The sequence below is a fragment of the Raphanus sativus genome, chromosome 4, assembly GCF_000801105.2.
Source record: "Raphanus sativus cultivar WK10039 chromosome 4, ASM80110v3, whole genome shotgun sequence".
Classification (NCBI taxonomy): Eukaryota; Viridiplantae; Streptophyta; class Magnoliopsida; order Brassicales; family Brassicaceae; genus Raphanus; species Raphanus sativus.
Window position 1 is genome coordinate 2,276,441 of NC_079514.1, and position 21,334 is coordinate 2,297,774.

A 21,334-nucleotide genomic window follows, 5' to 3' on the forward strand; every position below is an offset into this window, starting at 1 on the left:
GAGGAAGGAAGGCATGATATATGGAGGAAAGATGTGACCGGGTCAGGTTTTTTGAGATTTTTTAGTCAAAGCGGGAAGGTTTTGATCTAACGGCTGTGATAAGTTGAGTTTTTCCACGGTATAAAGCAATCAAAGTTTGGCCTTCAAGTTCGAGGTTACTGGACCCCACCCGGCATCGGAATTTTATCGTTTCTTCAAATTAAAGATACTTTTTTTTTCATAACACTAATTATTTAACAGAAATAAGTAACACTAACACACTTAGAAAAGTATCATAAGTATCTATCAAACTAAATAAAAAACTTTGGTTTAATCAAAGGTATGGAAATAACTAAACAAAATTGTTTATACTTTTTTTAGTTTCGAAAAAAAAAATTATAAATTGATAATTACAATGTCGATGATTCAATCACACACAGTGGAGAAAGATGGACAGCTTGGTTCTAGTGGAGGCATGTGAAGAGTTTTCTTGTCACTAGGCATGGATGATTTTTTAAAAATAAGAATGTTTGAGATATTTGACTTTTGAAGTTTTAATTATATTTTATGTTTGTTCCAATTTGAATCTTCTTTATTGTTTCTAAAGTCTAATGACTATTTGTCAACTGTATTTACAATTTATATAATTCGATAGGTTGCTTAATATTATTTGATGACCCTGTTATAACAATTAAAATTTAGTGTATGACTTTTCCATCCCACCAGCAAATATTAAATTATTTTTACCAAAAGCCATCTAGAATATTTTTTTCATAGCATTCTAGAAACCTTCTTCACTTGACAATTTGACATTTTAATAAGGGAAGCCTTTAATTAACTTTTCTTATTAACCTGATTATCTACATATAATGGGAAACAACGAGTCCCCTATAAAATTAGTAACAGCAATGGTTTGACTAAAACATAGTAGTACTATTAAAATTCTTTAGCACAGCGCAAGAATACGACAAATGAGGGGGAGATTAATACAAAAAGACAGAGCCATTGACTACCTCGGTAACCGGGTGGTCCCATTAACTCATATCTGAACCGTCAGATTTTTTGAAGTGTGATCCTACGGTCGATCTGTGAATACTAGTGTTGACTATATTTATGATTTTTATGAGCCTAAAAAATCTCCAGCCAGCTATTTGGTTCCCCTCACGTGTCGACTTTGTAATGTCTCATTGTATATTTATGAAATAGTTAGCTGTCCCATTTTTTAAAAGAAGAAAATGCCAAAAATAGATTAGGAAAAGCATAAAATTGAGAGACGAAAATTAGAGAAACAAATTATCTGAATATTAACTTCACTAACTAATACAGCAATTATTATAAATGGCATTAACCAAAAGTTTGCGAAAATATACATTTCATTAGGTGTAGACAATTGTTTTTCAACTAGGGTATTTGGTCGAAACCAAACTAGTCTTCTAGATAAACAGTATCGATGGCTAATTGGATCCTAAATTTTCTAGAGAAAGGTAAGATAATAACAACTTAACTTTTAGCAGAAATCGTATTATGAAGTGATAAGTTTATGTCTTGCCTCAAGCTACCAATATTCCATCGTTATTCGTTTCAATTTGATCCAAAAGATTCAGATATCCGTAACTTTACGAATCGAAACAAATACTAAAATTCGATATCCGTTTAATAAAGAACAAATCACAAATACTTATTTTCTAAAAACTAATATCTGATCCGATCTGTAATATACATATGCATATATAAAATTATATATAATTTAATATCTTTACATAGATTTTTAGTTATTTTATCCAATAAATTAATTATTTAGTTATTAAATTTCTTTTAAAGTACACAGTTTTAAATCATTTTAATGAAATATTATTATTTCTATTAAAATTTTTTCCTTTTCTTTTTAATTTATTTGAATTTTTTTTGTCGGATCGACAGATCTAATCGGATATGCGGTAAATATATTGATTTTCCGGATGTTCGTAACACCGAATATCCAAAACATCACGGATCGAATTAGATCAAAAAAATAATTATTAATATGGGACAGATCAGATCACAGATATCTTTAAAGAACAAAACTTAGCTTCACCCCTAAGGTGAACTTCTACATTCACCCACCAATAGGAATTAGTTAATTAAGATTTGATATCTCTTAAAAAAGGAAACCAAGTAATAAGAATTTAATGAAATAAAATTATATTTTTAGATAAATAAAAAATAGTAGCAATTATCAAAAAAATATATTCTTTTTAATATTGTTAAATCCGTCAGAAGATACTAAACCCTAAACCCTAAATTCTAAACCCTAAACCTTAAACCCTTGGAGAAAACCTGAACTTTTGGGTAAATCCTATACCCTAAATCATTAATTTTAAACCCTAAACCATTAATCATAAACCATAATATTAAACCCTAAATTCTAACACGAAACCCTAAACCCTAAACTCTTTGACAAATATTAAATCATAAACTCTTAATCCTATGGTTTAATATTATGATTTATGATTAAGGGTTTAGGGTTTAAGATTAACGATTTAGGGTATATGATTTGCCCAAGGGTTCAAGCTTTCCCCAAGGGTTTAGGGTTTAGTATTTAGAATTTAGGGTTTAATATTATAGTTTATGATTAAGGGTTTAGGGTTTAAGATTAACGATTTAGGGTATAGAATTTTCCCAAGGGTTTAGGGTTTAGTATTTAGAATTTAGGGTTTAGGGTTTAGTATTTTTTGACGGATTTATCAATACTAAAACAATTTTTTTTTTTAATTGCTACTATTTTTTATTTATCTAAAAACATAATTTTATTTCATTAAATTCTTATTACTTGGTTTCCTTTTTTAAAAGATATCAAATCTCAATTAACTAATTTCTATTGGTGGGTGAATGTAGAGATTCACCTTAGGGGGTGAAGCTAAGTTTTGTTCATCTTTAAAATTCTGGATATCCGTTCTGTGTCCACTACTAATTCCATTACTGTTTAGTCTGGATAAACACCTTTTTAGAATAAAGACAGCGGTTTGTGAATATAATTGCTTCAACATTTATCATATTTAAAACCGTCAGGTTTATTGTGTTCGGTAATTTCATAAGCTCAATTTTTTTATTTCCTAAAGAATTTCATAAGTTGAAGTTGTTTGTTAATGCGTTTATCTTCTCTACTCCGTATTTCCAGGTAGACTACCCGGTTAAGAAAACCTATACGATTAGGTATGTGAACAAACGAACGTGTTGTGTGTGCATAAATAACGTGTCATTGACGCAGAACAAACCATGAGTTCTTATTTGAAAGTTGAAACACGATTTTTTGTCAACGATTTAATTAAATATGGGGGTAGTTGACCCGACATGTTGAATTGTTATTGTCGTGCACGTCTATCATCTATGTAGTTATAGTGCAATGCAAGAAAATTCCATTGATGATCTTCTTCTTTTTTTTTGTACATGAACACATCCAAACATTATAATATATATATATATATATATATATATATATATAGATGTTTGAAACGTCATAGTATTATTTTATACATGGATATAACTGTAAAAACAAATTTATATGGGATTATATATTCCTTCAAACGTTCATGAAAATTGATTGCAGCATAACAAACGCATATATAGTAGAAAGAACATCTCTTGATCTATTACGCGTACTATCCAAGAGTTAGATTAGCTAGAGTTTAACTCCACCACTTAAAAGTCATAAACCATGCATAACTCTGAATACCGGTAAGTTTGGCACACCGATGGCTTCACGCCTTAATTTACGTATCGCTATCACGGTATCAGTCACGATCTCATCAACACAATAGGTATCCTCGACGACAATTAAAGCTCACATATCCCGTTGTCTTTTACAAGATCTAAAATAATGTTTTCACTATATTATAAAATGTTCCCCGTTTTTATTATTTTCCAATTTTTATTCACGTTTTTCATAACAGCATGGTGAAAAAAACGTGTTCGTTGGTATCTTTAGGTACTTATCAATTCTTATACGATGCGATCGAAGCTTCGTATTTCTAACATGTACTATTAATCATTATCCCGTGTTTTCATTATAAATATAACTAATTAATCGAACGGTGCATATTTTATTATCAACACTGAAGTTAGTGGGAATTTAGTAGACTTAAATAAGATATAGCTTTAGATTTAAAGAAATACTAGACCTTGACCCGCCCGACCGGGTATTATTTTATGTTTTTAGTTTTTTATTTATACAAAATGATATATTTGTAATATTTAGACATAAATTTAGATTGAAAATTAATATTTATAGTTATAATAAAAATTAAGATTAAATGTTTAACAAAATATTTTGATATAAATTTTAAATTTTCTAATTAAAATAATATAGAAGTTGGTCATAATTTTTTCTAATTCCAAAATCTTAACATTCTATAAAAAATATAAATGAATAAAAATATAATATTTCGCTGTTGTTGTTTATTTCTATAGTTCGACCCGTGGCCGTATAAATATTTGTTTTCACTAAATTTTTTCTTTGTACTACTGATAATATATATATATATATATATATGTATTCGTAAATTATATGTATTACATTATTGTTAATATAACATTTTAAAACAACCATTTATTTATTATTTAGATATGTAAAAAATGTAAAGATAATTTATTATTCACCAAATTTTAGAAGTTAGCGTAATTATAGGATAAGATTATGTGTTTTACATGCATATTAAATATTTGAGAGTGATTATAGGTTAAAACTTATTATCAGCAAATATATTCTGTTTAGATATTGAATTTATTTTGGCTAAAGAAAAAAAATAATAATCATATATTAGTATAGGTGATTTATCTCTATCATTGATTAAGTCATTAAAAATAAAATAAATAACTTCCTTCTCTGTGAATATGTTGTTTCCGATTTTTAAGGAAAAATCTGAGTGAGAAAACATGCATTTAATAATCTAAAAAGATAAGATTTTTTTAAGAATGTTAATTAATAGATTTAGTGGCATGGAAGTGTAATTAACATTGAAAACTCAGGGGCATTTCATAAGTGTACTTCTTTTTTAATAATATAGATATCTCCGATGTAACGATATCAGAACATTTTACCAATAAGTATATGTCATGATTTACACTATAATTTTGTTATTGATTCGAATGCAACCTGTCAACCGAACCATTGATTCTACCAGAAGGTTAGGGCCCGATATTTTAACTTTATAAAGAAGTCAACGTAAAGATAATAGACATGAAAAAAAAGATAATAGACATGGATTTATTCTATAGACATTGACTGTATACATGTAATGTACACACGGAGTTAACACGCATTTGAGAAAAAAATGGCGCATATCTTAGCCTTTACGTTTCTCACTTTTTGTTTATGCTCTAACCATAATTCCTCACCATCAATAGTATCTCAGTACTGTTTATATTGATCATCTATGTTTTCTTCATGAAAACATTTTGATTATAAATAAATACATTGTGTTGTTTCGTAAATATAGATATGAGATGATCAAACAAACAAATACAAAAACAACTAGTTGTCCGACTGTTATTTGTTTTTTGTAGTCAAGAAGTGTTTAACCTAGGTTTACAAATTTTTAATGGATAGTTCAAGTGATGTTTTAGGCCCTGAAATTTAGAGGGGCATAGCGATTATTAAAAAAATTAAACTAAACCTTTTTATATAAATTTGGAAATTTTTTTTTATTAATCTATTTTTTTTACATTATGTGTCAATGTAAATTTAGATTATGTGTCGATGTAATTGTTTCCAAAAAATTTGGGACTTGTTACAAACGCCTCATTTAGCATAGTTTAGGGTAGGCTCTGGTTTAGGTACCGGTGTTACATGATATGTGGATTGAGCTATATCAACACTGAATAGTCTGTTTTATGTCTTATGAATCGCATGTAAGTATGTAACTATACTCAATACACACATAATCTCGTCCACAATGCTATGCATGCTGTAGTGTAGTTTCCACAAGACTTGTTTCCATTATGATAAAACAATAGAATAGACTTTGAAAGAAAGCCGTAAGTAAGAATATGTAAAAGCAAAAGCTAACATGAAAATGGAATCCAATGTGGACTTCAAGTAAATGTTAGATTCTCCATTTGTGTGTGTTTTTCTCTACCATAATTTTCAACCTAATATATGGATGTAACGTTGGGTGTCGATTTTTTTTGGCTTTATTTTCCTCACTTTATCGTTCAAACAAGAAGCTGCACATGGTGGTCTTGGAATATGAAGTATACCGTATAAAATAACCCATCTAGAAAACGAAAGAAATTATTATCCCATGAAAGAGAATTTTAAAAGTTTGTTTTACCAAAAAAAAAAAAAAAAAAAAAAAAAAAAAAGTTTATCTTGCTTGACTTTCGTGTTAAATATGTTAATTGAATTATCAGAAACCTCTTAAAGAAATCTTCGAATCAATAGTCGTATCAGGTGGACAGATTTGATTCTAGTTAAACAAATCAAAGTAACATGCTCCATAGTCCATATAATAAACCAATTAAGAAGAAGAATATACTTATTTCACTACCAAGACCGGTTCAATAGGTCTTTATCCTGATGCGATAACATGTTATTACTAATTGGGCCTTCTATATAAGCCGGCCCATCGGACCAGTTTATTCAGTTCGGGTCGGGTTCTTACTCGACCCGAAATGCTTATCCTTGTAGCTTGCATTGCCAATCGTTTGTTTTCCAAATCCCATGGCGAGACTCTTGGTCTCTATCCCTATGCAACCCACACAAACGGCCTTGACGGCGTTTGCTCAGCCGTCATTTCCGCCGCCGGCGAAAAATTTAGTGTCTCGGGGTGGAGTAGGAGGGGCGGGGAGATTTTGTATTAACCGGAGAAACAGAGAGTGTTCCTACGTGGCGAGAGCAGGGCCGAGCACGAGTAGCTACTTGCTCGCGTTCGCAATTCCAGCTACTCTTATCGCCGCCACCGTCTTCACTTCAGCCAAAATCGCTGATAAGCTTGACGATGATTTCCTTGAGGATGTAAGTAAAGATTCGCCGTTTCCCACAAAACATGTTCTTACACATCTTTGCTAGTTCTTGAATTTTGGGTCGAATTGGTTCTACTGTTCAAGCAGTGATATGACCCATATGCTTTCCTAGAAAATAAAGATTATTATTACATCCTTGGATTTCCGACATAATTGGATCTCTGTGTCTGGTTATAAATCGCCTAAAGTGTTACTTATTATAGTGTAATAATCCACTAATGCATAATTAAGCAAGAAGCTTGTTTTGTTCCCTGTAAAAAATCTAGTTGTTCATGAGCTGAATTGTAACATCATTTATGTATCCAGCCTGATTTTAAGCGAGGTAATATAAAGCAGCATGTATGATTGATTCTTCTTCTTCTTCTTCTTCTTCTTGTGCAGATTGCGTTGAACCAAGCGATAAAAGCAGCAGAAGAGGGAGAGAATGCTGAAGTTGAAATGTCGCTGGACGATGTGATTAAAGAACCTGTGCTTCAACGAACCCGTAAACGTCCTAAGCGTGAAGTTTAGCCAAAACACACACACACACATATATATAAGCTTCTTAATGAGATTCTCCAATGTTGTAATATGTTGTGTTTGTATAAGGTTGTATGCTTGTAGTAGCAGTCTTCCTTGTTTACATATATATAGTTGTAGCTACTGAAAATTTCCAGAATATTATTTGTATAATAATCATATTATGATGAATCAAAGACCTCATTTGACGGTTCTTTGCCATTTGTTTCTGGCGGCGTAATGTTATTGGGCTAACTGACCAAATACGGTATATTATTGGGCTTTGAGGCCCATTTAAGTATCCTTTTACCAGATTTGAGAAGAAGTAGTGTGTAAGAAAGAATTCCTCTTCCCTTCAAATCGACGTCTGTGCTGAGGTTGAATAGCGTCGCGTTTTCATTCTACACGAAAAAGACACACCAGCTAAAGGCACATTGTAGCGTTAGATCCAGAGAGAGAAAGCGACGTATCGGTTTGAAAGCAATTTTGTCTACAGAAATCAACGACGCGACGAGCCACTCGATTTCACTCTCCCTTGTGATCATCTGTGAGGTATGGAATGGTTTAGCTCAGTTTCGGTGTTTTTTTTTCACCATATTATTGAATTTCTCTGTGAAATCTGATCTCGTATCGCAGATATCGCTTTTGGATTTTAGCTTCTGTATTTCTATTGAATCTGTAGATTAGTTTCGGTTTTTAGCTGCTTCACGATCTGGTCATCTGGGTCTGTTGTTTAATACGCAACGCCTTTTTTGATTTCTCTTGTTCAGAAGAAAATTTTACGATTCGATGCCATTGTTGTTGTGTCGGTGCGCTGTGATATAATTGCAAGTTTTTTTTTTTGTGTGTGTTTCATCAGAAGGTGCAAACAACCATGGTGATCTAGAGTTGGTGGTGATACACGAAAGAGTCATTTTGGGAACAAGAAGAGAGTGGATCCAATGGATAAGAAAAAGAACCGTGCTGATCCACTTGCTGCTGGGCGCCAAAAGGTTTGTTTCACTTTTTTTTTTTTTGGGTTGAACTCACTTGCATTTTTAATCAATGAATGTCAGTGAGTATTCTACTGTTTCACTTCCTTCTTGAGCACCATTGGACATGTTAGGAAAGGTTTCTGTCATGTCATGTCAGGTTTTCGTCTAAGTTCATAGTTGAGAAGGAGCAACCGATCACCTGTTTTCTTGATACCGGTATAGATTTGATTGCTTGTTCTTGAGTTGGTTAATCACTAAGTTCCTTTTTTTTTTTAAATCGTTTCAGCTTCAACAGTTTCGTCAGAAGAAGGCTGATAAAAACACTGATCATAAAAAAGACCCCAAGGGCAGTACAAGCAAAGGAAAATCCTCCAAAAAGTCTGGTAAATCTGAGAAGCACGAGGGGAAACCTGACATAAGTGCTGTCAGTGACGAGGCAGAAGCTCCATCGGCAGGTGGAGCTACATCTTTTGTGAAAATTGATGAGGAGGTTGTTGATTCTCCACAAACTTCTGCAGATGCATTATCTCAGGAGTATGTTCTAGTCCATGGTTCATCATCAGAACCTGATACGCTCCAGCCAGGAAACACCACAGCAACTTCTGATAGTGGAGCTGAGCTGGGAAAAGATATATCGAACCCTGAAATAGATACTGCCATATCTTTATCCACAGTAGAAGAGAATGTGAAGAGGATCGACAGCACAGCGGCTGGCGCAGTAGATTCTTTGACATCTGAACATGCCGATTCTGAGAAGGGAGTTACACATGAGGATGCATCTATTAGTGTTGACAGAGTCTTTGCTGATGTGGAAAAGCCGCTTCAGCCATTCTCTTCGCCGGAATTTATTCCTGATGTTTCCTTGAGTGGTGCAAGGGGAGATCAGGTAACTGATGTAGGTTGTTCTCTCCTTCTCTTCATACTTCGCTCTTTATAGTTTTCTTTATTTCCTTTTTCTTTGATAGGGATAAAGTGGTTAGGTCGATGGCATGCGTCCTTTTGATGTATAATTCTGTTTTCATTTGTTTCTGTTTAGGGGAAATGCAGGAAGCATCTTCAAAGGCAGATGTTGATTGGGTTGTAACTGAAGAGAGGCAAGCAAGCTATCCAGCCGTTGTGGATTCATCTGCTTCACCGTCTCATTTTTCAGAGGGATCATCAGTTGCATTTGATTCAGTTGAAATGGAAGGAATAACTGGTAAAATTAGAAGCCAGCAGATTAGGGAAGCTGCAGAGGAACCTCGTAAGAAGGACACATCAAATCCATCCGGAGAAGTTTCTGCTGCTCATGTTCATGAAGGACGCTCAGTTAGCTTTCTACAGCTTATGGGAATTGTACAGGGGCTTGGACGAGATGAATTTCAGATGTTGTGCACCGCAAGAGAGGCTACCGATCCAGGAACAAGTTTGTTGGAGCGATTAAGAGAAGAACTGTTTGTTTCGAGTACCATGAAAGATATACTCCATGTGCAACTCACAGAACAGTCTCATCTGCAAAGCGAGTTTGATCATCAACATAACCAATTGGTAGCTGAAATATCACAGCTTCGTGTATCATATAATGCGTTGACAGATAGGAATGAGTCTTTTGTTGAGGAACTATCAGAGTGCCAGTCTAACCTCTATGCTGCTACAAGCTCAAATGAGAAGCTCGAAAATCAGCTTCTTGCTAGAGAAGCACAAGTGGAGGCTTTCACTGCTAAGATGAATGAGCTGCAGAGTAGCTTAGAAAAGTCCCTATTGGATCTATCTGAGGCGAAAGAAAAGCTCATCAATCTTCAGGTGGAGAATGATACGTATGGTGCAATTCTTTCTTCTTGGAATGATGAGAAGAAGGAACTTTTTGAAGAAAAAGAATCCAAGAACTATGAGATTAAGCATCTGTTATCTGAGTTATGCAATTTCAAGAACTCGGAGGCTATACTAAAGGCAGAAGTTGAGCGATTGGAAAAAACTCTTGGTCCATTGACGGATGAGAAGGTAAATCTTGTCGAGGAAAAATATAATGTATTGGGTGAGGCAGAGAAGTTACAGGAAGAGTTGGCAAATTGTAAGACTTTGGTCACCTTGCAAGAAGTGGAAAATTCAAATATAAGGGAGACGCTTTCTTCACTGACAGGCCAGCTGACTAAACTTGAAGAGGATAACCTGCATCTCACAGAAGAAAATGAGAAAGCACATCTAGAACGGAGTGCATATCTGATCTCGGAGACTTATCTATTGTCTGAGTATTCCAATCTAAAGGAAGGGTATTCTTTGCTGAATAATAAACTCTTAAAGTTTCAAGAAGAGAAAGAACATTTGGTTGAGGACAATGATAAACTTACGCATGATCTTCTTATTCTTCAAGAGCGTATGTCTACTGTACAAGAAGAGCGGATCCATCTAGCAGCTGAGTTAGGAGAAGCGGTAGCCCGCCTTGATAAATTGACTGAAGAGAAAACTGGAATTGTAGACATTGGCAATGAGGATGCTTCAGAATTGGGTAATCAGGAAATAGCTGAAACATCTGGTAGAAGTCTGGAAGTCGGGGTTACAAGTAAACAGAGTGTACCTTTTGTTGAATATACCTGCCAAGTTTTGGAGGGGGTAATAGACGCTTCATCTGAGTTTTCTTCCCTGAACAAGAATCTGGAGAAGGGGGAGAAAATGATTCAGAACCTTGAGGAGGCAGTTAAGCAGATTCTCACCGATTCTTCATTGAGCAAGTCTAGCAATAAATCTGACACGCCACCAGTATCAAAATTGATTCAGACATTTGAGTTAAAGGGGCAATCGGAAGAACAGGAATCTGGAAAAGTACAGTTAACTGGTGATCAGTCAGAAGCATTTGTTTCTGTGAATGTTCAGATTAGAAATTTGAGAGGCTTGCTTGAACAGTTAGCGTCGAATGCTAGGGAGGCTGGTATACAATTCAATCAATTAAATGATGACAGGGCGGCAGCAAATCAACGACTGGAGGAATTTAATGTCGAGTTTGCATCTCACCAGGATCACATTAATCTTCTGGAGGCAGATACTCTTGAGAATAAGATTGCGTTTGAGGCTCTGAAAAATTATTCTTGTGAGCTGCAACAGAAAAACCACGAACTTGAATTTCTCTGTGGATCACTGAAGCTGAGAAATGATAGCATGGGTCTAGAAAACACGGAGCTCAACAAGAATCTGAACTCTTGCTTATCGAGGATTTACGAGCTTGAAAATCAGCTGGAAAGCTTACAGAATAATTTAAGTAGCATGTTGTCGTCAATGGAAGAACAGTTAGTAGGCTTGCAGGATGAATCTGAGAAGGCAACGAAGTTAGAACATGAATTGACATCATCAATGTCTCAATTTGGTGATGCAGTTGTGAGACTTGATGATTGTTTACTCAGATCTGGCACAGCTGGAGCTCAAGTTGGCTTAGATATGACCAAACATATATCTGGTTCTGTTGATATGGCTGTAAAGGTTATTGACGACCTGGAAGAAAAACTAGAAGTTGCGTATGCGAAGCATGAGTCCTCCTTAAACAAGTATGAGGAGTTGAAGCAGAGTTTCAATACTCTGCATGAGAATTCTGAGTTTGTGACTGCTACAATGCATAAGGTGTATGCTGATCTGGCGAAACTGATTACTGAATCATGCGGGTCTGTGGAGATTGCCAAACTTAGAGTTGAAAATCTAGCTATCTCTGATCCTTTTAACGATGGTAATTTTGAGAATCTGATGGAGGCAGTGCGAAATATTTTTTCTGAGAGGCTTGAACTTCAGTGTGTGATTGATAAGCTACAGTCGGACTTGTCGAGAATAACCAAGGACATGGAGGAACTGAAGCAGCGAAGCCTTGACCCCACTTCACTTGGAGAATTAGTTGAGAAAGTTGAGGGTGTTCTGGAACTTGAAACTGGTGAAATTAGTTTTGATTCCCCTGGTTTATATGTGGAGTTTCTGGTTTCCCAACTTCTTCAGAAGTTTATAGAGGCTGAGGATTTGGCTAATCTCTTTAGAAAACAATTAGAGGCCAAGGATAATGAGCTGATGGAGACCCAGGAGAGTTTACTGCACCATAAAACTGAAATGGGTGGTCTCATGGAAAATTTAAGCCAGGCAGAGGAGTCCCTTGTGGCTGTACGATCTGAGTTACAAAAGAAATCTAATGAACTTGAACAATCAGAGCAGAGGTTATTGTCGACTAGAGAGAAGCTTAGTATAGCTGTTACAAAAGGAAAAGGTTTGATAGTTCAACGTGATAATATCAAGCATTCATTGGCTGAAACCTCTGCTGAACTGCAGAGGCGCTCAGAGGAATTGAGTTTGAAGGAGACAAGGCTTCAGGAAGTAGAAGCAAAACTTAAGACCTATACAGAGGCAGGTGAACGTGTGGAGGCATTAGAATCTGAGCTTTCTTACATCCGAAACTCAGCTACTGCACTTCGAGAATCGTTTCTTCTCAAAGACTCTCTGCTTCACAAAATTGAAGAAATTTTGGAAGATTTGGATCTCCCAGAGCATTTTCATGCTCGAGATATACTCGACAAGGTCGAGTGGTTATCAAGATCAGCTAACGGCAACTCTTTACGTCCCTCTGATTGGGATCAGAAGAGTTCTGATGCAGGTGCGGGATATGTTCTCTCTGAACCCTGGAGGGAGGATGGTCAAACTGGCACAAGTTCTGAGGGTGACTTAAGGATCAAGTTTGAGGAGCTCCAGGGGAAGTTTTATGGGTTGGCTGAACAGAATGAAATGCTGGAGCAGTCCTTGATGCACAGGAATAATTTGGTTCAGAGATGGGAAGCACTCCTTGAGAATATTGATATGCCTTCACAGCTAAAGTCCATGGAAGTGGAAAACAAGATTGAGTGGCTTGCGAGTACAATATCAGAGGCTACACATGACAAGGATACTCTCCAACAGAAAATTGATAACCTTGAAGTATATTGTCAGTCACTAAGTGTTGAATTGGAAGCCGCACAAAAGCAGGTAATTGATGTCGAGGCAAATCTTCAATCGGTTGATAGTGAGAGGGTGGGTATTTCTGAAAGACTGGAAACTCTGAACGGGGATCACAATAATCTTTCTGCGAGGGCCAATCACCTTGAAGTTGAGAATGAGAAACTGCAGAACCAAGTTAATGATCTGCATGAAAAATTGGTTGAGAAACTTGGGAATGAAGAACAACTTCAGACTATTGAAGGAGACCTAATGAGTTTGAGGTACATGATTAATGATGCTATACAGGAAGATGGCTTGCAGGATTTGGCATTAGCGAGTAATTCCGAGACCTTGAATGAACTTCTGAGAAAGCTGATAGACTATTATAAGAATTTGGCTAAATCTAGTTTGCCACGTGAAAGAGATGATAGCTTCTGTGAAACTCGTCCATCAAATGACGAAGCAACTTCTCCTAGGCACACTCCTGACTTGACTGATTCTAATATAGTCGAAGCAACCAGTAGAGACATAGCAGTAGTAGAGACACCTGATGTAGCGTCCCTATCAAAGGATCTGGATGAAGCACTGCATGTTCAGAAGCTGGCAAGGGAAGAAAGGGATTTGTACATGGAAAAACAGCAATCCTTGGTTGCTGAAAATGAGGCACTTGATAAGAAAGTAATAGATTTGCAGGAGCTCCTCAAACAAGAAGAGCAGAAGTCAGCTTCTGTAAGAGAGAAGTTAAACGTAGCTGTCAGGAAAGGGAAAGCTTTGGTCCAACAAAGGGATAGTCTGAAGCAAACTATTGAGGAGATGAACGCTGAGCACGGTCGCCTAAAATCAGAGATTATAAACCGGGACGAAAAACTTTTGGACAAAGAAAGTAAATTAAGGGAGTTGGAATCTGACACTTCGAGGGTAGAAGCCCTAGAGTCTGAGTGCCAATCGTTGAAAAATCATTTGCAAGAAACAGAAAGTATTTTGCAGGAAAGAAGTGGTACATTGAGCGTGACATTGAATGCGTTGAATAGCATTAATATTGGCGATGAAGGTGATAGATATGACCCAGTTCTGAAGCTTCAACGCATCTCGCAACTGTTTCAGAATATGAGTGCAGCTGTGTCTTCTTCTCAGCAGGAGTCAATAAAGTCTAGAAGAGCAGCTGAATTGCTACTTGCTGAGTTGAACGAGGTTCAAGAGAGAAACGATGGTATGCAAGAGGAGCTATCAAAATTTGCATATGAAATTCAGCAACTCTCGAGACAGAAGGATGCAGAGGAGGCTGCAAAAGTTGAAGCCATATCACAATGTGAAAATTTATCAGTGGTCAACAATGAAGAAAAGAAGAAGATGTATGCTCAAGTGCTGTCATTTGGAACTAGCGTGAACACTCTGAGGAAAATATTCGCAGGTACTAACAGTTGCCTAGCTGATATTTTCACATTGGATATGGAGTTTCTGCATCATCTGAAGGCAAATATGGAATCATGTGCGAAGCAAACCGGTACTAATTTGTCTGGCTGGCCTCAAGTTAGTACAGGGAATTTTGTAGACAAGGTACTTTTACAACCTTTCAACAGCTTACAGTGATTTACATTCAAGGTTTCTCTGCGAGTGACTGTTTCTGAATATTGTTTTTCCCCTTTCTTCTCAGGAAACCTTTTCACGCCTGAGTGCTGCCTTGTCTAACGTCAACTTGCATGAAATCTCAAATAGTGGAAACATAACCGAAATTTGTGGTTCTCTCTCTCAAAACCTTGATCAGTTTGTGGCTGATGTAAGCCATCTCGAAGATAATGTAAGCAACCACTTGGCATCATGGCACGAACATGTAAACATTGTATCCAACAGTATTGACACCTTTTTCAAGTCAATTGGAAAGGGAACAGACTCAGAAATTACTGCTCTGGGTGAAAGAGTTATCTTGCTTCATGAAGCATGTGCTAGCGTGTTGGCGGAAATTGAAAGCCGTAAGGCCGAGCTGGTTGGAAATGACAGTTTCAACATGAGTCTCCATCAAGAAGAAGAAGATTTTTCGTCCATGGAGTCTGTCAGGTCCATGGTAAATAGGCTATCGTCAGCTGTTAATGAGTTTGTTGTAGCAAATGCCGAGACTGTGGAGAGAAATGAAAAGGAGATGAAGGTAACCATTGCCAATTTGCAGAGGGAGTTACACGAAAAGGATATCCAGAAGGATAAGATGTGCAATGAACTTGTTGGTCAAGTTAAGGAAGCCCAGGCTGGTGCTAAGATCTTTGCAGAAGATCTTCAATCTGCAAGTGCCCGAATGCGTGACATGCAAGATCAGCTTGGCATTTTGGTGCGGGAACGGGATTCTTTGAAGGACAGAGTAAAAGAGCTTCAAGAAGGGCAGCAGGCCTCGCACTCAGAATTACAGGAGAAGGTCACATCGGTTAGCAATCAACTAGCTGCAAAAGACCAAGGTCAACTATTCAATCTAAACCTTTTCTTTTACCACCTTCACACATATAAGCTAATACATACTTACTTTATACAGAAATTGAAGCATTGATGCAAGCGCTTGACGAGGAAGAGTCTCAGATGGAGGATCTGAAACACAGGGTTACAGAATTAGAACAGGAACTGCAACAGAAGAACCTAGATTTGCAGAAAGCTGAAGCTTCTCGTGGGAAGATTTCCAAAAAGCTATCAATCACTGTGGATAAATTCGACGAGCTCCATCATCTCTCTGAAAATCTTCTTGCTGAAATCGAGAAACTTCAAAAGCAAGTGCAAGATCGGGATACGGAGGTTTCTTTCTTAAGACAAGAAGTCACTAGGTGCACCAATGAGGCTCTTGCTACTTCTCAAATGGAGACTAGAAGAGATTCAGAAGAGATTCAAACTGTACTGTCTTGGTTCGACAAAATGGCTTCACTACTTGGTCTAGAAGATTCACCTTCCACTGATGCTCATAGACACTTAAACCGCTACATGGAGACGCTTGAGAAAAAGACTGCGTCTATACTATCTGAAACAGAAGAACTACGGCTGGTCGGACAAAGCAAGGATTCGTTGCTGGAGGCTGAGAGGAGTAGAGTGGCTGAGCTCAGACAGAAAGAAGCAACTCTTGAGAAGTTATTGCATGACAAGGAATTCCGACCAAGCAGCTCGACTTCAGAGATCGTTGAAGTGGAACCTCTGGTAAGATTAGAGCTTGTTGGATTGTTTCACCATTCAAGATACTTACCTCAAAGCAATAACATTTCAAAATTGGGTTTCTTTATTGGGTATTGCAGATAAACAAGTGGACAACGAGTGGAACGTCGATCCCATCTCAAGTCCGGAGCTTGCGTAAGGGAAACAACAACGATCAAGTCGCCATTAGTATAGATGCAGATCAAGCAGATCAAAGCCTTAGCTTAGAAGAAGACGATGATAAAGGTAACTAAACTGGTCTCGTAGTACATATTTGATTTAATCAGCTACACATTCTCTTCATAACATACCTACTCTTGTTGTGTGCTTTCAGCTCATGGATTTAGATCACTCACCTCGTCAAGAATCATTCCTAGATTCACAAGACCAGTGACAAACATGATCGATGGTTTATGGTTAGGCTCTATCAAGTCTCCTCTCTGTTTGATTGGAAATCTCGTAATTTCGGTTAAATAAAAACGACATTTGTTTTTCTTTTCAGGGTCTCTTGTGACCGGACGCTTATGAGACAACCTGCCTTACGGTTAGCCATAATGATGTACTGGGCGATGTTACATGCTCTTTTGGCTACAGTCGTGGTCTAACCAAAAGCTTGTAATCTCGTAAGCCACCTTTTTTTCCCTTAAATGATGTAGCAAACAGTTGGGGAAGTATTCTTCATAGCCACACATGAAAAAAAAATATTCTATTTGCCACACTAAAATTCTACTTGCCCCACTTTTTTTTCTCATGTTTCTTTTCTCATTTTTACCCTTAATATTATATTAATATATCACTATTATGGTCCCCACATACATCCATCTCTATTTTTTAATCTAAAATCGTGGTCCCCCTAGCCTCAATCTCTCTCCTTTTTTAAAATAATTTCGCTGACCAATCCAAATAAATTCCTCAATCAATTGGGCCACCTAACAGGCGACCCCACACCAATCCACCTCTCTCCTTGTAACATCTGTCCCTCTTGTCTTTTTTCTCCCATCTTGTTCCATTTTCCCTAACCATCATCGACATTCTTCTCCCTTTTGGCGATTTTGAAGCTTTTTTGAAGTAAATTCATACATTTTTTTAAGAAATTTTCATAATAATATACTACTTATGTTGTATGTATTATGTGTAACGAAAAATATGAATGTATTGCTGTAAAATTCGTGAGAGCTTTCAAAGAAAAATGAAAATAATATTTGAAAAAGATTCTCTATTGTTCTCTATTTTTAACACGGTTTTGAAAGAAAAAAAACATAAAAATTATGTTAGACGATAAACTGGGTTTTATAACACGTTATTAGTTGATTAAAAAGACTAAAACCGATGAAAAACTAAAGTTTTAGGTAAAAATGGAAGTTTTAGGTATATTGTTATGAAAAGAGATGTTTAACGGAGATTTTGTATATTTCTTCTTATTTTCCACTGTTTTAAAGCAAAATAATGCATTAAAATAGTGGTAGACGATATTGTGGGTTGTATAACATCCTTTTGGTCAGTTAAAAGTGTTAAATTGACAAAAGCAAAAATTTATAAGAACTACTAGAACTACTGGTATTACTAAAGTGAACGTGTATTACTTGTATTACTGTATCGACTATGTACCAAAGATCTTGGACAACTTATATTCTTTAAATGGTTAACTAATCATAATTTTTTTTTCAAACAATTTTATGGCTTCTCCTATTACAATCATATGTTTTGACTATGGAGGAAGTTACATCAAGGATGAGGCTGAGATTAAGTGGATCTTGGGAGAAGATCAAATCCACACTCTAGTGATGAAAACATATGTGGAAGATGTTACATATTCTGAACTGGTCGAGTGTATATGCAGAAAGATTAAGGCAAATGGAGATGGGATGGTGAAGATTAGTTACTTTCCATTGGTATTGTATTCAAACAAGCATGAACTACTAGTATTGTTAGAACTACTATGTGTAATATAGACTACTAGGAACTACTATGTACTACCCTGAACTACAAGAAAATTACTCTGTATTACTATTTGTTATGCATGTTTCTAGGAACCTTAATTTTTTTTTTATTATTTATTTTTAAAAGATGTATCTCGTATATTACGTGATTATATGTCCATGCATGTGTTTATTTGTCAAAATAAACATAAAATACTCTTAAAATCTCAAGTTGTTAGAAAATTTCTCATTTCAATAGAAAACACTCTTATACTTCCTAGTTAATGTCTTGATGGGAAGGCCATCATGAGACGAATTTCAGAAAACACATATTTTCTGAAAATTTTTCTGCCAATGTGTTATATACAATCTAAAACTGTTTAAATATATTGATATTACTGATTAATTTAGTTTAATGACATTGTATTACTAAAAAATGTTATAATTTGCAAAAATATTACTATGAAGAATGAAATATTACTACCACCTTGAGTACTACTAAGAGTAAGATAAATATCATTTTAATATTCAAATATGTTTGTTTAATATTATCTTTTACACGTTTTAGACATGTGCCATATATATATATATATATATATTTACAATGTGTTACACGTTTTAGACATGTCTTAGGTTTATTTTTTTTATTTTCATGAAGTGTTGACAATGTTTTTGTCTTAGTAATACCTAATAAACCTAATAGTACAAATTTTCTTTCTTAGGACATGGATTGCCTTATCTTTAATTAGACCAACCCTACTTCAAGACAATCCCACAACACAAAGCATCCTACATAAGTTTTACAGACCAAAAAAAAACATAGCATCCTAGATAAGTTCACAACAAAGCCGAGATAAGTATTAAACATAACATCCTACATAAGTGTTCACTAAGCCTCAGTTTTAAGCTTCTTCTTGCGTCCTTCAATCTCGTCGGTGTCAGCTTCAGTGAAAGGAGAGGAAATCCACCGTGATGATGCACGTGTCCTTACTGTCTATTCTGGCGTTTTGAACTTCTTTGGGTTAGTAAACTTACGAGCATGACCATTCTTTCTCACCGACATTGCCTTCGGCCTATGCTTCACCCCCAATACGAGCAGGATCTCCCTCAGCTCCCTCAGTTCCCTTATCCACAGCAGGAGCTCCCTCATCCGTCTCATCAACAGCAGGAGCTCCCTCATCTACAACATGAGCTCCCTCATCTTTCTCATCAACAACAGGAGCTCCCTCATCCATCTCATCAACACCATTGCTCTTGTAAAGTGAAAGAGTCCACTGTTGTTGTGTCTCTTTCCCTTCATCCCACGAAAGAACCAATCTCGTACGTGGTATCCATTTCTCTGTTGATCTCTTCACGGCTGCCTTAGTCCTACCCCATGGTGGTGTAGAAGTTTCCTTAGGTTCCTTCCCAGCCTCCTTCTCAGCCTCCTTCTACATTCCCAGTTGAAAGCCCTTCTACATACTGCTCTTTTCTTGTGGTTTTTTTTTTGTTGTTCTTATTCTGCTTCTTCTGTCCACGCTTCTTACAGCCTGTCATTGCTTTGATTATAAAAAAACAACATTCAGTTAATGCTGAAATAAATCACCAAACATTCAAACAAAATAGTCACAGTCATTAGTTTGTAATCTAAAAACCATTCATTCAATAATAAAACTCCAAGCAATCAGTAATCCGATCACTAAATCACAAATATTCGATCACTCAATTCGGTTTCACATATCAAACATTTTATCACCAATACAGTTAGTGTAAGTATGGTCATAATCGACAATCATCACTAAACTTATCTCAAACCTTAAACCAAACCAATCTCTATCACCAACAACAAATTTTCTATATTCAGTTCACACAGTTAAACCCAAATATAATAACATCATTTTTAATCTCAAATTCATATTCAAAATCTATAAACAATCTGAACCTAACTGATTTTTAACCGAACCTTCTCAACCACAATCCTTTCAAACTCACAACAAAGTCAATTAAAATTGAAGAGAAAACATACTTTTTTACACGGAAGAGACGAGAACAAAAACAGAAGATGGAAGACGAAGTCTAGGATTCCAGGGTTCCGTAAGCAGAGAGAGAATAGGATACGCTGTAGGAGAGCAGGAGCAGTTGATTCAATTAATTTTGTCTGATCTAGGGTTACAGACGAATTTGGGTTGGGGAAATTAAAAAATCAGAGAAAGGAAGGATAAGAAGGATTAAGGGAAAACCGAAGAAGAAGCAGTGAATGCAGTGGACTTCATCATCTTCGTCGGTTCTAAGGTTTTTAGAGAAGGAGAGGAGTGGAGCTAGATTTCTGGAAAAAGGAGAAATTGAGAACGACACGACAAAGGAGGGAAGAATAGTAATGCGTGGGTTATCCGGGTTATAATGGGTCGGGTCAAATAGTTAGGTTGGATCTTGTAAATACTTGGTTTCATTAAGGGCAATATCGATTTTCACCACGTTTTTTATTAAAATATAATAAAAGTTATAATATTTTTAATTGGTGGGTTAAATTAGAATGAAGATGGGAGTGAGTGTGGCAATATAGAATAAAGTCCAAACAGTTGCTTCTCCAGTTTTTTTCTAAAGATTTAATACGTGTTTTTATTACATCTTTCGCAGTTGGTTTCGCACGGGCTCAAAGTGGTGCGTTGTCTTCAGTATTATGTTTTAGTCTTTCTATTCATTGTTATTAGCTTTTCATTAACCAAGCAGATTGTGGGTTCAACATTTTTATTGATTCGAATCACAGACTGGCTTGGCTTTACAACAATAAATTAAAAAAAAAAGGTTATGTTAGTAGCTATTAATTGCTATAGATTATAATTTTCTTTTTGATCAACTGCTATAGACTTTTATATAAGTTACTGTTATTTATTTATTTATTTTGGTCGAAAA

The 21,334-nt window shown here is 35.8% G+C and overlaps 2 protein-coding genes across 4 annotated transcripts; both read left to right on the forward strand.

Moving 5' to 3' along the window:
- The first annotated feature begins 6,648 nt into the window (after positions 1 to 6,648).
- On the forward strand, positions 6,649 to 7,690 carry LOC108851662 (uncharacterized). The gene is made up of 2 exons (XM_018625121.2): positions 6,649 to 6,970; positions 7,360 to 7,690. The coding sequence occupies exons 1-2, from the start codon at positions 6,677 to 6,679 to the stop codon at positions 7,486 to 7,488; spliced, it is 423 nt and encodes a 140-aa protein (XP_018480623.2). The 5' UTR covers positions 6,649 to 6,676; the 3' UTR covers positions 7,489 to 7,690.
- Positions 7,691 to 7,830: 140 nt separating this feature from the next.
- LOC108853867 (trans-Golgi network-localized SYP41-interacting protein 1) lies at positions 7,831 to 21,278 on the forward strand. Of its 3 annotated transcripts, XM_018627319.2 has the most exons (10): positions 7,831 to 8,028; positions 8,336 to 8,468; positions 8,737 to 9,349; positions 9,487 to 14,921; positions 15,019 to 15,808; positions 15,883 to 16,529; positions 16,625 to 16,769; positions 16,858 to 16,939; positions 17,026 to 17,146; positions 21,059 to 21,278. In XM_018627319.2, exons 2-9 carry the CDS (start codon positions 8,418 to 8,420, stop codon positions 17,126 to 17,128), a joined length of 7,866 nt encoding a protein of 2,621 aa, XP_018482821.1. In that variant the 5' UTR covers positions 7,831 to 8,028; positions 8,336 to 8,417; the 3' UTR covers positions 17,129 to 17,146; positions 21,059 to 21,278. The 3 variants fall into 3 exon arrangements, with proteins under 3 accessions (XP_018482821.1, XP_018482823.1, XP_018482822.1); XM_018627321.2 differs by lacking the exons at positions 7,831 to 8,028; positions 8,336 to 8,468 and having other exon boundaries at positions 9,199 to 9,336; XM_018627320.2 differs by lacking the exons at positions 7,831 to 8,028; positions 8,336 to 8,468 and having other exon boundaries at positions 9,207 to 9,345.
- Positions 21,279 to 21,334: the final 56 nt, after the last annotated feature.

Excerpts from the sequence above, each read along its gene's own strand:
- LOC108851662 (XM_018625121.2), top strand. The coding sequence starts at position 6,677 with ATGGCGAGACTCTTGGTCTCTATCCCTATGCAACCCACACAAACGGCC. Across the intron at positions 6,971-7,359 it reads ACGATGATTTCCTTGAGGAT|ATTGCGTTGAACCAAGCGAT; the intron begins GTAAGTAAAGAT and ends CTTCTTGTGCAG.
- LOC108853867 (XM_018627319.2), top strand. The coding sequence starts at position 8,418 with ATGGATAAGAAAAAGAACCGTGCTGATCCACTTGCTGCTGGGCGCCAA. Across the intron at positions 8,469-8,736 it reads TTGCTGCTGGGCGCCAAAAG|CTTCAACAGTTTCGTCAGAA; the intron begins GTTTGTTTCACT and ends AAATCGTTTCAG. Across the intron at positions 16,940-17,025 it reads AACATGATCGATGGTTTATG|GGTCTCTTGTGACCGGACGC; the intron begins GTTAGGCTCTAT and ends TTTTCTTTTCAG.